Consider the following 19,841-nt stretch of genomic DNA (forward strand, 5'->3'; position numbering starts at 1 on the left):
TTGGCTGCAGTGAATGAATGTTTTTGATACAAACAACCTTTAGTGGGGTCGTTCAAGGTAGTCCATGCAAATAAAAAGTAAAGTTATAATTTATTTTGAATATTTAAAAAAAATAAAATTAATTTTATTTTTTATTATTGAATATTTATTTTATTTGTGGGGTGTGCCTCGTATTTTTGGAGAAACAGATGGCGACCTTGTGACAGGGAGGACCACAATGACGCGACTCGGGACGTCTCGACAAGGTGAAAATAACGTCATGACGTGTACTTCCATTTGGCAATTGCGTTTTAGACTTTGAGCAAGACATTTTCTCCCCGTTAGACTCTGATTATTCTAAGAATATTTTAGTATGATTAGAACGCTAATCTTAGCCTATTTTAAGGGGCCATTATATCTTTATTTTGATATGCTAATTAGAAAAAGGGCTTTTTTTTGGGGACAACAAAATATAGTCACATATGAGTTTTGGTTGGAGTTTTGTGGTAATTATGGAGAGTATTTTATACCCTTTATGATTTATGGTTTTGTTTATCGGTTTGCTCTTTGAGATTTTGAACTTTGTATTTGGGGTTTTAGGTAATATACAGGTTTTACATTTAAGTTTATTTTCTCTATATTGTATTATGGTTTGTTTACTCATCATTGAAAAGCCGAAACCTACTTTACTCATGGTTCTTCCTTCTTTAAGGGTTTTTCATGTAAAATATTAGTGTTCGTTATTGTTCATTGTTTATACAAATCGAATAATTAAGTGACCAAACTACCAATATAATTTACCCGAATTTTAATCTACACTTTAATGACACATGACATCAACCTATGTCTACTTGTATCATTTTTTTACTCTTCCATGGACAAAATATCTATCCTAAATTTTATATAATATAAACCATTATCCTGTCAATTTTTAATAAATTATTATAAAATTTTATAAGTAATTATGACAAAAGAAATTCACAAAAAGACCATCTAAATACTAAAAAAAAAAGAAGAAGAAAAAGACTAAAGGTTAATCCTGGGCTAATAACCCAATGGATAATCATCTCTTGCCTCTGCATGAGTTTATGGTAAGTTTTATCAACTTTTTGGGCCTTAAAATAAAAATATGAATTTGGGCTTTAAGTCATCTTATATTTTGAGAGCAAAAGCTGCCCAAAAAGCCCCATTTACATAGAGTGAAAAGTTACAATTTTTAATTAAAAACCTCTTACAATGGGATAAAATAATATTTAGTCCTTGAACTTGATAATTTTTCTTAAGTTTTTGAATTTTTTTATTCACACTAGTCTCGAAACTTGATTGATTTCTTAATTTGGTCCCTGAACTTTTATGATGTTATGTCATCCTAAAATCGTGCCATGTCATCACTTGAAAATTTTTAAAAGTTTCAAAAAAATTATACTTTTTAAATATTTTCTATACTTTTTTAGGTGATAACATGACACACTTAGAGCTTAACATCATAAAATATCTTAACCACTTATAGCCCATTCCCAATCATTAAATAAGAAGATAATATACTTTAATACATTCGAACTTACGTCCTCCTGGTGACTTTACAATTTGATTTTAAAATTATGAAAAATCATAATTTAATTACTAAATTATGAACCCTTAAGTCATTATTCCATAAAATTTTGTTTGGGTAAATTACATTGTTTTCACCTAATTATTAGTAAATCTTTATTTCAATCACACAATAATAAAAAAAGTTACAAAAAGAACGGTAATAGACTATTGGCATGCCGAATTAACTCGTAAGTTGAATAGCTAATATGGTCCTTGAACTTTAACTAACATATCAATTTCATACTTTTAAAAAATTTTAGTTATAAATCCAAAAAATAACAAAATTATTAGAAAATTCTAAAAAAATTCTGAAATTTCATAATTCATTTTTTCTAAACTGATATTTTTAAAAAATATATTTATGTGAAAAATTATTAAATTTTTTTAAAAATCACAAAATTATATATTTTTTAAAATTCTTAAAAAGTTGCCTAAAATCCCATAGCTGCTTGACTTTACTTTTCACTGTATAGTCCTTTTCTTCCTTTCACGTGACGATGAACAAAGTAAATCCATGTTTTTTTTTGCTCATATATATATATATTGTTAATGGTCCCTATACTGAAAGCAAGTTGAAGATCGAACATGATACGAGCATAGTTTCTATATTTTGTTTGATGGATCATCCAATTTCTACCGTATCTTTGTAGTTTTCCATCATTTTACTATCATTTTCGTATTAAGAATGTTTTTAAACTCACCTAGATTGGAAAGAATTTCTTTGAAAGAAGAAAGTATGATATTAGAATGATATGAATCATGCCGAAGAAACTATTTAAACAATTGACTCAAAAGCTCGATATATTACAAGTATTATATTTGCAAGAAAGAAAAATAATAATTTATGCTATATACGTTCGAGGAATATCACTTTATAATCTTCATATTTACAAGAAAAAAAAAATAATTTATGCTATATACGTTCGAGGAATATCACTTTATAATCTTCCCCTTAATTAAGGGGCAATTGTTTGCTCATTATCGCACACTACCACCAAGTCATCCCATCACATCCAAATGAAACACCTGCGCCTCTACAATCACCTTATACAATATGACATTTCTAATGAGACTCACATAAAAGCTCCTCCTCCTCCTATATAAAAGCCCTATCCATCACAATAAGAAAAAAGATCCAAGATATATGTCAAAGTCCTGCCCCTTTAAGTTGGCTTCGCCAAATTTGCTTCCCAGGTATATCTCAAGTAAAATGTAACTGCATATTATCACCAAAACCACATGTGCGTTTAGCTTTTTAGGTATTTTTGAAGTTTAACCTCGTAAGATATTCACCTTGATTTGTCAAACTTGCCTTTCAAGACCTACAAAGACTCTTACAATAATAGGGTAACCTTAAACACCTCACCAAGAGGCATCATATTGGGGAAAATCACTCTATAATCTTCCCATTGTCTAAGGGCAATTGTTATACCCATTTTCATACTCTACCATCAAGTCATCTCATCACATCCTAGCGAAGTACTCATGCCTCTACAGTTACCCTATATAGTAGGGTACACCTTGCCAAAACTCCTCATTCTCTATAAAAGTCCTTTCCATCACAAAAAAGAGAGACTCCAAGACAATGGCGATGAGGTGGGAAAGGGTTGGCAGAGGTCTTGGCCCCCTAATATGAGAAAATTAATTTTTAACTCTTTAAATTTTATATAATTTTAAGTTAGTAAATAGTAAAATTGTATTTTGCCCTCCAAAATGATAAAATTTTGATTTAGTCCTTCAAAAGTGTAAACATATAAGTTATTAAAACGGTGAAATTACTTTTTAGTTATCATAAAAATATACAATTTAATTTTAACTCCTTAAAAGAAAATTTTGACTTCGTCCCTACTTTATGATATATGCCAAAACCCTACCAAACTTCTCTCCAAAAACTCTCCAAGCACATGACGGCCCTAAAGAGCATTAACTTTAATGGCTCTTTACATCACAGTGATGTGAACCACCACAACAAACCACCCCAATTTTTGTATTATAACAATAACATATATGGATATAAAAAAATAAAAAAAATTATAAAATCGATTAACCAAAATAAACAAATAAAATTTTAAGAAACTCTCAAGTCTCGTATAAACATTACTTGTAGCTAGAGGTGCTTATGAGTTGGGTCGGGCCAGGTTCAGGCTAGGCCTAAGCATGATATTAACGTACTTTATGTTTTCCAGGCCGGACCTAAAATATGGGCTTAAAATTTTACTCAAACCTGTCCATATTTGCAAACCCAAGTTCATTTTAAGCTCGCCCATATTATTTAAAAAAAATATTTATTTTATTTTAATATTTAATAATTTTATATATTTTTTATTTATTAAAAAATTTTATATAGTCATATTAACATTATTTTAATGTTTATATTAGAGTAGTATTATATATTTAATATAAGTTTTTTTTAATGTGTTCTAAATTACATAATATAAAGTGTTATAAACTTAAAAATAGGTTAAACTGAGCCGGGCTTGGGGTTTTGAATGTTCAAATTTGAGCCCGACCCATATTTTAAACAGGCTTAATATTTTTACTCAAACTCTCCCAAATTTCTGACGGACCTTCAAACTTACACAGATAACCCGACCATGAGTAGCGATACGAGTGTAATCACCTATTATGAATTGAAATTGAATTATTATTTACAAATATATACGCACAGATGAAATTATAAATGATATTTAAAAAATAAAAAACAAATAATTTTATAAACTCCAGTAGTGGGGGAAGTTAGGTGTTATGATGAATCACCAAGTCTTAACACAAAATATTTCAAACACATATGATTAAATCTATAAAATCTAATATTAATGTCTCCTTAATGGGACACATATCATAGCTAAATTACCTATTAATAAAATAAATGATTAATAAAATTTCTCATAGACAGCTTAGAATTGCATGGAGCAATGCTCCCGACAACATGCTCCAAGTGGAAGCTACTCTGTTCATTTATTTTATATTTAAAGTGAGGCATGGCGTGTTCTTCCACTGACAGACATTGTTATTTACTTATTTTTAAGGGTAAATTATGAAAATAATTATTTTTGTTTACCTTATATTATATTTTAGTCATTTATATTTAAAATGTTACGTTTTAATCACTTATGTTATCATTTTATTACAAAATTATCACTATAATAAAATACAAATTTTTATCCTAAAACCCAATTTTTTCCTATTTAAAAAGAAGCAATAGCTTGGTTTTGGAAAATTTTCTTCTATTTTCTACTTTGAAAATGAATTCCTCACCCTAACTTGGGTTCAACGTCTTCTTCACCACTTTGGTCCTATACATCTGATAGCAATTTTCCAAAGCCCAACTATTGCTTCCTTTTATTTTCATAAAACCCAGCTAGACGGATATTTAATTGGTATTTAAAACCCATTTGAATTATCACGTAGAACAGCCGTTAAAGAGATAATAAAGTTTAATTAACGATAAATTGACTATTTTATAATAAAACGATAATATAAGTGACTATTTTTATAGTTTACCTTATTTTAAATTCTAAATGAAGGTGAAATTTTGTATGAAAACAATAAAAAAAAAGGCTAGATTCCACCATCATTCATCATTATCTTTGCTAATATTTTAATCATTACATAATATTTAATTTTAATCTTTTGTACTTAAACTCTTGATTATGAAAGCAAACCCAATAATTCAAGTTTCCCAAACTTGGATGATCGTGACTCTTGAGCTTCTCAATAGCTGCTGTTTCAATTAATTTTTTATTATGTTTTTAAATAATTAAATTAAAAAAAGGGGTCATGACATTGTCACGTCTCTTAGTAAAAAATATTAAATTAGTATGAGTTAGGAATTTCATGATCCAATGATTTATTGTTAGGGAATAATAAATTAGATATTTTTTTAAAATTATTTCTAAAAAAACTACACAATGCATGATTAGGTTAGGTAGCTCTAATTTTTGAGTAAATCAAGTTTTAAATACTAAAGAAAATATTAATTTTATGTGTGGTATATAAGCTCGAAGATCCAGGGTGGACATGCAGGTAACACATATGACAGCATTTTCAGACTATTAGTGACCCATGTTTTGGCTTACATTAACAATATAATATGGTAGTTAATTGAGTATTAGTTCGATTAATATTGGTATTGATGTCAGTGTAAGAAGATGTTGGTTCGAGTACGTTGAACTGAATTATCCTCCTATTTAATAGTTGATAAGGGATTATGAGTAGTTCTATACATTGTATTAAAAAAAACACAAATATGATAAGAATTTATAAAAAAAATATATAATATATTTTAATTGATAGTATATATAGTTTGTATATTCTTCCTTTTGAATTAGACTTATTTAAAGATTGAAGTGTTTTGCTTGATATTTAAAAATTGAAGGGCTCAAGTCAAAATAATTTTTTTTGAAGGGCTTAGACGAAAATATTTTGTCAAAAAGAAATTAATTTTGGATAAAAAATAGATCTTTTTAAAATATGAATTTGAATTAGACTTCAACGTTCCAAGCTCGAGCCTTATTTGATCGGGCCTATTTTCTCATTATATAATATAATATTTTATTTATATATATTAAGTTATTAAATATTAAATTATAATAACACATTTTATTTAAAAATTTAAAGACAATATAGAAAAGCTTAAAACGTGTTTGAGTTAATAATTTACAAATAAGAGTTGGTTTAAGAGTTAAACTTGAATTTATAGTATATATAAACTCGTGATACCAATTCAGTTATGAAATTATTAAAATATCCTTACTTTAAAGGCTAATTAATATTACTAATATATTTTTGTTCACCCACGTCGTGGGTGTGATAAAATCTAGTAACCATAGAGTGCGTTAGTAGTTAGTACCATATAGAAATGTCAACCAAACTAAACGTGGTTGGACTCATAAACACATCTACTCCAAACAAAATTAAATTATGTATAACTCTCTATCTAAAAATTAAAATATATTACATATTTAAATACATTCAAATCCATGTATTTCATGTTATTACGACATCATCGATACAAATCGAGCTTAAAACTCAATCAGATTATATTGTTTAATAATGCAAGAGTGATGATATAAAAAAAAAGATGGTATTAAATGCACTTTTCAAGATGGTGGTGGGGGGGACCTAATAGCAAACACCAACAACGCAAGGCTTGAGATTCAGCCTTTTTACAGCAACCCCAATGGACCCACCGCCCCATACGGTTGCACCTCCCTTCGCCGGCAACTCGTGCTTCTATGTCACTCTCTCCAATTCTTTTATGTTCTTTGCTTTTAATAAAAACAAAAAATTAACCCTACTTTCTTGTAATCCATAATTCATTGCATGTGATGATGTGATCATTTTTTTCCTTCTTCCTAATTTTAAATTATTCCAATATTTTTAAAATTTTTAAAATCATGATATCTAGTTTATAATTAAATATAGAAAAACAAATATTTTATTTTTAAAAAAAAATCTGAATTATTCCTGAAAACCAAATCTATTTTATCTTCATTTATATGGTCCAGGATGGATCCTGTTCCAGTCTGTACTATGTACAGCTATAACATAACAGTGACAAATAATAAAATATATTTAATTTAGCATATTTGATATACATCTCTAAATTCAATAATTTATTTTTCATATTATAATTTTATTTAATTATTATTTGTAATCTCAAACCTTTAAATTGAAAATAATATGTATTTTTTTTGGTGAAGTAATAACAAACAAAATGATTTAACTACATAGTAATTCTATGAGCAGAACTGTCATTTGCTTGAATCACAAGAGAAAATGCTAGCACTTCTCTCGGTATCTCCTCAAAAATCTTCAATCCTCGGTATGTATCAAAGGCCATTTTGGCCAAGCAATTAACAATTTTATTACGGTCTCTAGGAAAATGTTGAATGTCCCACAAAATTACATTCAGCAGCAGGTGATGAATATGTTTGATGAGGGTAGAGTTTGAGCTTGAGAAAGAAAATTCTTGAATTGCTTTAACCACCTCTAAGCTATCGATTTATATCAATACACCATCATAATACTCGTTATGAATGAAAGTTAATCCATAAAGAATTCCACACAATTCAGCATCAAAAGTTGAGCATTTGCCCAAATTTTTGTTGTATCACATAATCCACTCTCTGTTTCCATTTCTTATAACTCCCCCTGTTGCAGCATCACCCGAGACAATCTAAACCGCCCTTTCAATGTAGACACTAATCAAACTTTCCAGCATCTCGACTACTGATCCAAAATAACATGTATTTAAACACGTTTAAACTTACCTTATTTTCATTGTTATAACAACAACGACGTCATTTAAACTTAAACTCAATCAACTTTAACTAGGGGTGGAGCTAGCAGACAAGCGGTGAATTAGTCTTCCCCCTATCCCTCCCCTCTAAAATGATAAAATTATAAATTAGTATAATAATAAAAATATATTTTACCCCTTCTTTTAAAATTTATAATTCAATTTTCACTCCTAAAATTATTTTTTAAATTTGCCCTAATCCAAATCCAATCATCATCTTCATAACACATTATACCTAAAACATCCATATATTTGAATGCCTCAATAATAACATAATAAAATATAATATATTCAAAGATTTGCCTTTGCATATTTTATTTTTTAATTATTTTTTGGGATATAATGCACAATCTATAAATGAAGAATCAAAGATGTTGTAAACTGTCAGCAGGCTTGGAAATATTGTCACCTTAAAGCTCCTTCGAATCAGTTTCCACCATAATACAAATGTTGTGAACATCTAAATAATATTTATATAATAATTATTGAGAGACAACTCTTGCAAAGGGATCCATATGATTGGTGAATTTGCAAATTTATGATATTAATATTCCAAATTCATATAAAGTTAATTGCATTAAATTATGGCTAAAATTTTAAATAAATTTCTAAAAAACGCGTCAATTGAATTTTTAAAGTATTAGTATTGTATTAATTAAATTAAAACAGATTAAATTATAAATTCTCAATTGAGTTTTTAAAATAATAATATTATATCAGTCTTTTTTTTTATTATTATGTCGGATTTAAGTTCTCCTTTATAAATACGAAAATAGACTCTCGGATGAGAGAGAAAAATAAATATAAAAAATAGATGAATTATATTTTAACCATATCCAAAATTATAATAAGTAAAAGGGAATAGAGGTTTGGGTATTATTATATATGACGATATTATATATAAAAAATGCATTGCTGGACCTGTGTGAGGCATCTTTTTCATAAAGCTTGAATGGTATTGGTTAAGGGACTGAGATTTGTTTGGCATGCCTCAAACCCCAGAAGCACCCAACACCCTTGGTTTCTGTGTAAAAGCAAAGGAATCTTAAATTCTTCTACTTCAATACACATACACATATATACATATTATATATCAATGTTCTTTGCAGCATATACTAATGGGGAATGTGAAGGCAACATCATCTTCACCTTGAGTTCTCTCTCTCTCTCTCTATATATAAGCTTTCCCTTGCCTTTTTCTCTTTAACAGTTTCCCTTTTCTTCTTCATCTCAAAGCTTTGATCTTCTTCCATAGCTAAAGCTCTTCAAGAATCTTTGACAGGTTAGATTTTACTTATTCTTTTTTTCTCATGCATGTGAATTCATTGACTTTGAGAAATTGGGTTTGTTTTTCTTGTTATTTTCAATCTTTTGGAATAAACCAGAAAACTTTTTTTATTTTTATTTTATGAAATGATGGAGAAGTAGCATTAAATACACATGTGATAATGGAAGATATTTTTGTATGACAAGAAGTTCATTATTGTGGCTCAAAACACATGTGGAGCAATCAAACAAGTTAAACTTAAAAAGTAACTTTCTTTTTATCTATTAATAATTAAAACGGATTGCAGGTTTACCAGTTCATACCATTGTGAGCCAAAGATTTATCAGCTTTTTTTTTCTAATTTCTTTTTTGGGAATTTTGTTATTTTTACAGGTGGAAAAATAGTGAAAAGGTGATTGAGCATCTATTTATCGATATCTCTTGGGATTTTGAAAAGAAACAAACTCCAATGGAGAAGCTTCTTAGGCCGTACGATAAGGAATTTATGAGGATGGCAATGTTAAAACATGAAGAAACTTTCAAAGAACAGGTACATGTCTCTCTCTCTCTATATATATATTTATGTTTTATATGTTATCTGTTGTGTTGTAAGAGCTTGAATTGATGTTTAATGAACACAGGTATATGAGCTTCATCGTCTATATAGAATCCAAAAGACATTGATGAAAAGCATTGGAACCAGTAGAGCCGCCATTAATGGAAGCTTTCACCATGGGAATATCATTTCAAGAACCAGATTTGATTTAGAGCATCCAGCTGATGCTGATGCTGATGATGATGATGATGCAGAGTTTATAGATGAAAGTGAGATTGAACTGACTTTAGGACCAACAAAGTACATGTCGAGGAAGAAACATGGGACTACTTCGGATTCAGGACCGAACAGCTTCTCATCTTCTTCAACTGAATCAGCTTCTCATTTGAACAACAACAATAGCAGGCCAAGTACTTCTTCCATGGCGAAAATTCAACGAGATGAATTCATTGGTCGTGAACTGAGACTCTTACAGGTTACTGATACAACAATGGGGTATCAAAATGGGAGTAAAAACAATGTTGTTGAACTTGAAAAACAATTTAGACAAGAGAGATTAAAACATCCTTGGTTTTTTCAAGTTGCAAGTATGAATATGACTTGAAAAAAAAGGAGAAAATTCCAAGTTTATATGATTAGATTTTTAGATTAGTGTTTGTGAGGAAGTTTAGGTTTAGAGTTTCTTTTTTTGGGGGCAAAAATGGGTGATGGAGTTTCTTATTTTGTAAAGATCACTTTTTTATTTTCTTGACTAGTAAAAACCCATTACAATGCATATTGACTCTTTTCCTTTTGGTGCTTAGCTTTTTAATTAGTCAATCCTTTTTAAGTTCCACTTTGGAAGACTTCTTTTCTTTTATTATTATTTTAAGTACAAGATAAAAACACCTTGATTTTATGGTTTTTTTTTTATTTTTTTCTTTTATTATTAATTACTGAGTTGGCTCCGGTAAATACATTAAAAAATAAAAAAAATATAATCATTGCTTTAATTTAAAATCATTTTTATTATTAACTTTTTTTTATGATTAATAGGAATATTCAGATAAGTAAAAAGTATGTCAAAGTGAATTTATATTGAATGATGAAATATATAGAAGTGTTAATATGGATTAGTACTCTAACAAAGGTTCAGACTTTACGAGATTGATCACATGAATGACCTTTCATTACTAAACTTTTTTTTATGATAAAAGAAAGAGAATTAATATAATTTTTAGTCCTCAAACTTGATAAGTGAATTTATTTTCGTACTTAAACTTGACAATTAAATTATGTTGTATTCTGAAATTACGTTACATCATCAAATTTTGATGAAATCTAAATTTATAAATAATTGTCAAGTTCAAATACTAAAGTAGACAAAAAAAATACACAAATAAGCCAAATTTAGTTGCTTAAAAGCTACACCCAAATAAAAAAGTGCAAGTTTCTACATGGTCGACAATTGATCAGTATGAAGAATCCAATGCTTCATTTCCATAATGACAACTCAAAAACCAAACCTGATTGAAATTCTCTAAAATGAGAGATGACTTGGGGGCTTTGACAGATACGAAAAATGATGAAAAGAAGAAAATATAGAATTTATCATTAAGAGGCAAAAGTATAAAACCTTCTATATTAAAAGTCAGATTACATTTTACGTGAAAATATAGACAAATTAATCCCTGTAAATTAAATCAAAAAGAATTGACTTTTCAGTTAAAAATTTTATGCATTTCTACGATAAAAACCTGCTCATTGGACATCAACATGGAGTACACATGGCACCATATATCACTGTCTAATTATTCTGTTAATCATACTAGTTTTTAACAGTATAAATAGATGAAATTTAAAAAAAAAAGACTAATTCGCTCTTTCTTTTAAGATACAACAACTAATTTATTTTTCTCTTAATAGAAAAGGTAAAATACAATTTGACTCCTAGTATAAGGTTCTCTACTGTACTTTTACCTACAAGGGGATAGCATTTTCCATAAAGCAAGAAACCCAAGTAAGGAAATGATATTCCAAACAATTTTATATGTTTGTAAAAATGTTTATTTAACAGAGAAGCAGGACTGAATCAAATCTGCAATTGTTCCACACACATCAACCTGGGTTTAAAAATCATAGCTGAGGTTTTACATGACAAGGGAAAAGATATTCCAAACAATTCTATAATATATATGGCATTTTCTTGCTTCAAATACATCACTTCTTGAGATGAGGGAAGCAAGCGTACACATCGGATTTCGGATGCTTTGCTTCTGCGTGTTCCCTGCATTTTACCTCTGATGTTGTGCATATAAAAATTTGCATACATACCTTGCACTGCATTTTAAATGAATCAAAGGTTAACAACACCGACAATTAAATACAACATCGAGCAGACAATGAAGGTAAATGCTAAATCATTCATCCAGAATACCAACAAATGATCATATGCTAAAAGCTTTATAATCCATAAAAATAAGGCTCTAAAGGATATCCTACTGAACATCCCTACTAACATTCCTCCATAGCCAGTACAATGATATAAGTTACTGTAATTCGAATTGCTACTTCTCATACTACCAATCCAAATACTTGACAATAACACACACATATATATCTTAGACTTCCTTTTTCTGCACTTCCATTTTACTCTCACACGTTACCAATAAACTGATAAGATATAAAAAGAATGGCAACATGGAACTATGCATCAGCCACCCACACAAATGATGCCTAATGGGAAACAGATTGAATTTAAGGATGCAGAGATAAATATTTACATGAAAACCAACTAATAGCATGTCAACAGGTAAAAGTACCATGGAGGCCCTTGTACTAGATGTTAGATTGCATTTTGCCGTAAATTAGATCAAAGAGCAAAATAATCCTTTCTGTTAAAAATTTCATCCATTTTTACTGTTAAAAACTGATATTATTGACAGAATAACTAAACATTTACATTTGATGTGCCACGTCTACCTCATTCTAACATACAAGACCAATTTTTAACGATAGAAATAAATGGATTTTTTAATGGAAGGACCAGTTTGCACTTCGATCTAGTATACAGGAACTAATTTGCCCAATTTTCAAGTAGAGGGGGCAAAATGCAATCTGGTTCCCACTACAGCCTCTCCAGGATACTATTACCCATGTCAACATAGAATTGCATTGATAATTTGATTCACTGGCATTGACAATCCCTCATTTTTAATAAATAAGCATGCAGAATAGCACATTTCAAGGCTGAGCTTTGCTTTAAGGCATTTCTCTCTTCCACATGTTAAACTTCATACAACTTTTTTAGAGTGTTAAAAGTAATCTCCAATAAAAACTCAAAACAATCCCACACATTTAGATCCCATTAAAATACAAACAGAACCTTGCAATGAACTCTTTCCCCTGTTCTATACAAAGACTATAAGAACTTTGAATACAAGGCAATGGCAAATCCACAAAAAATATTGTCAAACAGCAACTAAACAAGGCAAAAAAAAAACATAAAAACACAAAAAAAATTACCTGAATCGTCATAGCTTTCTTGTTTGTTTCCAGCTGGCTGCCTGAAAAATACATTAAAACAAACAAAATTGATTACGAGGATGATCTAATTCATATGAGAACGAAGCTTTCATTTCTTTTAATGATTTTCGAGGTCATGTTGTTGAAAAAAAAAAGGTGAAACCTTTAGCTGCGTTTTTAGCCTTCTCGAGATTCTTTTCACGAGCCATCTTGGATTTTTGGGCATTGCCTCCTCCCATGTCTGGTCGATTTGTCCTCAAGAAACCCTAATTTGATTAACAAGAGAGGGGATTCAAACTCAAATAAATTTGTTTTTGGCCAAAAAAACAAAAGAACTCGAAATTATTTGTTTCGGCCAAATAAATACTAAAAAAAAAGAAAGGAGTATTTAATTATATGTTTAATATACTATTTAATATATAATATTAGGTTCAATGTTCAATTCGGTACATACTTGAATTTTTTTTCTAATTTGATACTTGAGTTTAGCTTTAATATAAAATTTGATACTTAAATCAAATTGCATCGTTAGTAAAATAAATATATGTACTTATTGGGACAAAAAATTTAAATTCAAGTACTAAAATGATATACCATCCTTTAATTATATCAAACCTTTTAATGGTTAATGTATTTTCAGCCATTGAACTCGTCAATTAAGTTCACTTTAGTACTTATACCTTTTTTAGTCTACTTTAATAATCGAAAATGACAATCAAGTCCATTTTAATCATTCAACTTAGAAAAAATATAAAAGTATTGTAATAAAATGAACTTAATTGTCTAATAGATACTATGGTAAATTCACGAGGTCTTGTCAAGTTTAACATCGTTTCAACCTTTTAGTGACATAAATTTTACGAGTCAACTCGTGCCTGCAATTTTTTTATTCTCTTTTTTTCATTTTTCAATGTGATGAATAATAGACTTGTATAGAGATTGGATTTTAGTTTGACTAAGTTCGGATGAGTATTTCATAATTAAATCTTTTAAGTACTTGATTAGACTTGTATGCACATTAAGTATTCGGCCCATTAGTCATGAGCGTTTACCTCGTACCCACGTCGTGGGATCGAACTGCAAGAATTATGTGCTAATGATTTCTGCGCGCGTAACAATGATTTGCTCCTGCATGTGATACGCTCCAGAAATAAACTGAGGAACTAGGTTCCAAGATTAGGCATATTTGTTAAGCAACTGTAGTAACTATAGAAGATGTAAATGCAAAATTTCTTCTCCATTTTTTTTTCCAGGAAATCCAAAGAAACGAGAAAGAAGCAGAATCCAAATAGATTAGTCAGTATATCTGTTCATATATATATATATACACTCGATAAAGAGTTAAGAAATTTAATGGCTAAGCAGAATGAGCCACACTTGTATCTAAACTAGTAGCTTATTTTAACAAATTATACATAGTGAAACATAAACCAAAGATAGAGTTGCATAGGAGAGAGTATTTACCTTGGACATGATGGCACCAGTTCTCTTTTGCTTCCATCTGATCCAACTAAAAGGTCAAAAGCACAATGAGTATGAGCAGTTTCTTCTCTTCGTGATCTCGGCAACGGATGGAGGATTCGAGGAATGTTATGGTGAAGGCTAAGAAGTCCAAATGGTCTGAAAAGCTTGACGATAGTCCGAGCAGGTATGAACAGTTTATTTGAAAAGATCATTCGAATCGTCTTATCTTCTTAAAGAATCATCTTCTTCATATGTCCAAATGAGAACTTTCATGAAATAATAGCAAAACAGGATGACATATATATTCTGAATATCCCATTACCCACATGCGTTTCACTATGCTCGGATCAATTGAATGTCGAATGCAAAACAAGCAGCTATTTGTTTTTTACCTCAAAAGGAATCAGCTCATAGGATTCATCAAGTTGAACCCCTTGACCATTTTATCCCAAGAAATTTGCTAGTGTCACTTTTGCTTGATGCTCCTCAATCAAGTATAAAGCATACTTGCAACCAATCCTCAAGCCAAAAAATAAACGAAACATCGGTACCTTCGTGAAAGATAAAGCACATCTAGCCTTCACTAGCCCAAAGAGGTAATCATCCTAAACAAACTTCTTGTACAAACTGAGGATACTAAATAGCTTTCCTTCAACAAATTTCCAGATGGTTTGCTTCCTTATCTTTGCATCTTCAATATCAAGTGTCCTATATGCAAGGGCGAGCAAATACATAGCTGGATGCAGTCTCCTGCAACCAGTTTAATAACAAAGTAAGATACTTTCAAAGCTTAATTCAGAGAATGAACTTACAAGATAGTTCTGTTTCAAAGCAACAACTCGGTTAAAATTATGATGAGTATACAGTACAAGAACAAGCTGACAATTTTAAAGGATAAAGAGATGACATCAAATGGTGCCCTAATCTACAGCTTTGAAAATTCAATTTGGACAAATACAGCTAAAATTAATTTGCTATTTAGGCCACTGCTGGACTTTGAAGTTTATATATAATTCAAGACACTGCAGCCTCGTCTAGTCAATAAAAACAATTCTAGCCCCATTAGAGTTAATATTGATTCAGATCAGTCAGTTATTTAGTTCATCTTTTCACATATAAGCCCAAGGGAAGTGACAAAACATGACAGCTCAAACATCTTATGCCACATTCTTAGGATTGTACTTACTCCTCAAATTGTTCGGTTGTATCAAACCCATCCCAATATCTTTGGGACGGGACTGTCCTGCCTTTCTTATCTCTGCCAAAAGTTTCGATGTACCAACCACCAATGTCATGCATTCCACAACGCGGTTCAAACAACCAAAATCTGTTGCCAGAACACAAAGTATTAGACTTTGCATGTCTAATCAACAAGCAATCTTCAAAACCTGAAAATGCATTTGTAATGTACAAACATGAAACCTTCAAAACTATAAAAATTAAAAATATCAGGTAACAAGATCAAGCCCAGGCCTAAACAGAAAATAAAGTGACAGTTCAACCCTAGATCCCTAATAGACCCACAATGGGCAAATGGTTTGCGGCTCAAAGTTGGAATTAAACAAACTTCTGGGCAAGCTTCTACCCTACAAATGCTAACAGAAAAAAAATAAATATATATATAAATATATATTCTAGAAATAATAGAAGACTAGCCTTATAAATCAACCACAGATATAAAGCCAAGTGGGAGTTCATTTGTTCAAGTATGTTTAATCTTCCTTGATATAAAAAACATTTACTACAGATCACCAAACTTAACCTCTTTAGTAAAACAAAATCAAAAGACATGTAGAAGAAATAAGATAAAGAGAAAAGTAAACTCAATAAATGATGAACCTATCCAATCTACCATATAATAAAGCGAAAAAAGCATTATCATACTCACCCTACCTACATCAATGACAATAATCAAAATTAGCTATGAAACAAGAATGCTAATGTGAGAATACTCAAAACCAGGCATTAAGAAAAAAGCTTACTTGCTTGGTGGTAATCGAGCTCTGCTACATCTACACTCACAAACAGAAACTTCCTCTGCTGCCCGATACCAGTGCATATGCTTCACCTGGAAAAAACAAATCAAAAGGGAATAGATATTTAATTGATTATGTAAATCCATCAATTATATAGCACATGCAGCACATCCAATAAACAAAATTACACAAGAAAATAAGAGAAAATTAATAAAAAGAAAAACATGAAAATTAGGCCCGGAAAGATGGTTGATTCCGCATTCTAGATAAAGTAAAAAGACAAAGTTATATATTGAAAAAAGGTAAAATCAAAATAGCATAGGATTTAAGGAGAACATAATTACAAACCAGCAAGGTCCTATGTTTCATAATCACATGGGTTTTTGAACCATTGCTGTTGTAAACAAAACACGATCCCTCTTCTGGGCTGGTTCCAAGTCCAGTTATTGTTCCCAGCAGGACTCGGGATCCAACTTTACGATCCAATCCTTGGCTTGAAGGCATGGAATCATCATCTGAAGTAAGAAAAACTTTTATGCAGTCTTCAACATCCTCATTTTGTGTTTCACCAGAACAGCTTTTAGGAGGGATTCTGGTGGCCACAGCTACTACCCTTCCAGATACATGCAACTCCAAGTCTCGATATGCATCTGCCAAATGGTTTTTAATATCAGTTACTCGAATCCGAGAGTTTCCACCATGAATGTCTCGTTCGTCATTCATGCAAATTCTAGAATTTTGGGTAGACTGAGACATCATTGAAGTTGAAGACATAGAAGAAGTCAGTTTCTCCTTATAGTTAAAAGATAACTCAGGAACCCTATCAACCAAGCAAACCATCCCAAAAAGATCCCGCCCTGAAACCAAGTGCAGCACCTCTGTAGTTTCATACACAGACCTTTCTTCAGCTTCAAATCGATCAGGAAGAAGATCCATGGATTCAATTAGAGGACCGTAATATGCTGTTTGTATCGCAGAATAAAAATCTGCTTCAAGAACATCAAAATAGCCCGTTCCAACAACGGCTTTCCTTTGAGACACTATATCATTAATAGTTAATCTATACCACTTTAACCATTCAACAACTTCCATCTGCTTATTACTTGTCATATGGGATGTGTATGTGTACAACGTCGAACCTTGTCTAGAATGTTTCTGCATAACCATTCTCTGAGATAGCAAATAGTTGTCATAATGTGCCCTCTTCTCCGAATCTGAAAGAATCTGCAATCCAGTATTCATAACACAGGCATCAGAATGCACTGTATTAAGCATACAAAGCACTTTCATTTTCATAACCAAAATACAATTGTAGAATGTATCAAATCAAACTTTATACTTTTCTTTATACAATTTGTACTACTACTCATATCCTAAACCCTTAAAACGGAGGATAATATCCACTTAAGCGCTTTTGAAGCCACATTCTACTGGTTTTGCAACAGTGAACTGAACTAAGGTTCAACAAGCAAATCAAACTTATACTTGGAAGTACTTTACACGCTTCATTTTAACAAAATAACGATTAAATGTAAACTAAGTTCAATACGAAAACGATTCAAATGTCAGCTATCTCCAATTTCCAGCCCTAAAGCGGTTTCAAGGGAAAAAAATACAAATTAGTGTAATGTCCAGCCATTTTTAGCAAAATTTCATAAAACTGAATTAAATGTGTTCAATTTATTATCATTTAAATATCGGAAACAAGTTTCATATAATCAAATTCAGCTAGTAATTGAAACCGATAAAAAATAAACACATTCATATCAACATACAGGACTGAATTTGAGAGAGAATTAATCGCAACAATACCTCGTAAGCAGCGAGGATCCGAACGAAACTGTTCGAAGACGCAGATGAATCGTTCTTGGAATCAGCAAGGTCCGGATGAGTTTCTTTCGCCAACTTGCGAAACGAAGCTTTGATTTCAGCGAACGAACTGGTCTCAGCAACACCTAAGATATCGTATGCGTTCTCTCCAGGGAACTCGGTCTGAGTCGACGAGCCAGTTCCGGTGCTGAACCACTGAGTTCTGGAATTCGGATTCAACAACAGAGAGGAGCATAAAGAATAGCTATAACGATTTAATTGAATTGAAAAACAAGGAATTTTCCGATAAAAGTGTAATCCAGATAATAAAGACATTTTCAATTAACGTTATTAAATTTTTTTAAAGATTTTTCGAATCGAAATTTGGAAATATATATTTAAAAAAAACGATTGTAGCATGAGATGAGAGTGAGCTGCCGAGTTAATTGCAGAGCGGAAATGGAGGGTATCGGGTCGGAGAAAGGAGACAGTGATAGAGTCATTGCTGAGTGCATCAAATGACATGTTTTTCAGCTTTCATGCCACGTGGACTAACTTTTATATACCACGTGTTGTAATGGCGGGAGATTTGGTCCACAGTTATGGGCCCTTGAACGATTAAGCCTAATTAATTGAAGTCTATGGGCTTTTTTCTTCAAAAATCCACTTCATTTATTTATTTTACTTAAGACATTTTTTTGGTATACAATATTTTCACAATCATTCAAAAGAAAAATAAAAATAAAAGTAAAAGGAAAATCAGAAATAAAAAATAAAAAATAAAAAATATAAACAAAAATAAATACTAATTTTAATATATAATTAACTTTTATTTATTTAGTCCATATTTTTTTTAAAATTTATGTTGAGCTTGACAAAGTTTGAGATAGATTTTATGAGCATGGACTAATAAATTAGGTAAAAGAAGAGAGTAAAAAATGGTGCAACTAGTTACATATCATGGTTGGTTCTGAATAATTTCTTTAAAACTCAATTATATACTCTATCTAGGTCACTATATTCACTTACTTTCAATCCAATTGATTTGATTGACTAACCCAATTCGATTCACATAATATCATCGATATAAATTTTACATAGACTTACGAGAATTGAGAGTTGAAACTATGGATGAATTGTCAAATTCAATAATAATCGATAGCTTTTGTCACCCCGAGCAAGTTGGCTTATTGTTAGAGGAAGCTATGCTCATGTCAAGTTTGAATATCTTATATCCAAATATTTTAGAATCAGATAGATGGGTGAATTGATTAGATAATTAATTTACGGTTTGATTAGTTTTATTAAATAATTTATTAAAAAATATAAAATTGAATAAAGTATTAAAAATGGAGAAAATCAATTCAGCCACCAATTCAATATGTTTTT

General features: G+C 30.5%; 3 protein-coding genes across 6 annotated transcripts; 1 reads left to right on the top strand and 2 right to left on the bottom strand.

The window, feature by feature from the left end:
• The first annotated feature begins 8,792 nt into the window (after positions 1-8,792).
• Positions 8,793-10,474, top strand: LOC107932544 (uncharacterized). Its single transcript, XM_016864586.2, has 3 exons — positions 8,793-9,158; positions 9,537-9,693; positions 9,785-10,474. Exons 2-3 carry the CDS (start codon positions 9,613-9,615, stop codon positions 10,301-10,303), a joined length of 600 nt encoding a protein of 199 aa, XP_016720075.2. The 5' UTR covers positions 8,793-9,158; positions 9,537-9,612; the 3' UTR covers positions 10,304-10,474.
• Positions 10,475-11,699: 1,225 nt separating this feature from the next.
• LOC121209498 (uncharacterized protein At2g23090) lies at positions 11,700-13,709 on the bottom strand. The gene is made up of 3 exons (XM_041080232.1): positions 13,367-13,709; positions 13,204-13,244; positions 11,700-12,018 (listed from the first exon to the last, which is right to left on the bottom strand). Exons 1-3 carry the CDS (start codon positions 13,440-13,442, stop codon positions 11,899-11,901), a joined length of 237 nt encoding a protein of 78 aa, XP_040936166.1. The 5' UTR covers positions 13,443-13,709; the 3' UTR covers positions 11,700-11,898.
• A 525-nt stretch (positions 13,710-14,234) lies between these two features.
• Positions 14,235-18,954, bottom strand: LOC107932598 (uncharacterized). 4 transcript variants are annotated; one of them, XR_005904613.1, is made up of 6 exons: positions 18,456-18,954; positions 16,992-17,867; positions 16,650-16,735; positions 15,854-15,994; positions 14,668-15,417; positions 14,235-14,358 (listed from the first exon to the last, which is right to left on the bottom strand). XR_005904613.1 is itself a non-coding variant. In XM_016864655.2 (5 exons), the coding sequence occupies exons 1-5, from the start codon at positions 18,786-18,788 to the stop codon at positions 15,273-15,275; spliced, it is 1,581 nt and encodes a 526-aa protein (XP_016720144.2). In that variant the 5' UTR covers positions 18,789-18,954; the 3' UTR covers positions 14,469-15,272. The 4 variants fall into 4 exon arrangements, 2 of the variants coding, with proteins under 2 accessions (XP_016720144.2, XP_016720145.2); XR_005904612.1 differs by having other exon boundaries at positions 14,242-14,331; XM_016864655.2 differs by lacking the exon at positions 14,235-14,358 and having other exon boundaries at positions 14,469-15,417.
• Positions 18,955-19,841: the final 887 nt, after the last annotated feature.

This window comes from Gossypium hirsutum, chromosome A02 (assembly GCF_007990345.1).
Source record: "Gossypium hirsutum isolate 1008001.06 chromosome A02, Gossypium_hirsutum_v2.1, whole genome shotgun sequence".
Classification (NCBI taxonomy): domain Eukaryota; kingdom Viridiplantae; phylum Streptophyta; class Magnoliopsida; order Malvales; family Malvaceae; genus Gossypium; species Gossypium hirsutum.

Coding starts and splice junctions, on each gene's coding strand:
- LOC107932544 (XM_016864586.2), top strand. CDS start 9,613: ATGGAGAAGCTTCTTAGGCCGTACGATAAGGAATTTATGAGGATGGCA. Junction 9,694..9,784: donor AAGAAACTTTCAAAGAACAG/GTACATGTCTCT, acceptor TAATGAACACAG/GTATATGAGCTTCATCGTCT.
- LOC121209498 (XM_041080232.1), bottom strand. CDS start 13,442: ATGGGAGGAGGCAATGCCCAAAAATCCAAGATGGCTCGTGAAAAGAAT. Junction 13,245..13,366: donor GGCTAAAAACGCAGCTAAAG/GTTTCACCTTTT, acceptor TGTATTTTTCAG/GCAGCCAGCTGGAAACAAAC. Junction 12,019..13,203: donor AGAAAGCTATGACGATTCAG/GTAATTTTTTTT, acceptor TTTAAAATGCAG/TGCAAGGTATGTATGCAAAT.
- LOC107932598 (XM_016864655.2), bottom strand. CDS start 18,788: ATGTCTTTATTATCTGGATTACACTTTTATCGGAAAATTCCTTGTTTT. Junction 17,868..18,455: donor GGATCCTCGCTGCTTACGAG/GTATTGTTGCGA, acceptor ACTGGATTGCAG/ATTCTTTCAGATTCGGAGAA. Junction 15,418..15,853: donor ACAACCGAACAATTTGAGGA/GTAAGTACAATC, acceptor AACTGGTTGCAG/GAGACTGCATCCAGCTATGT.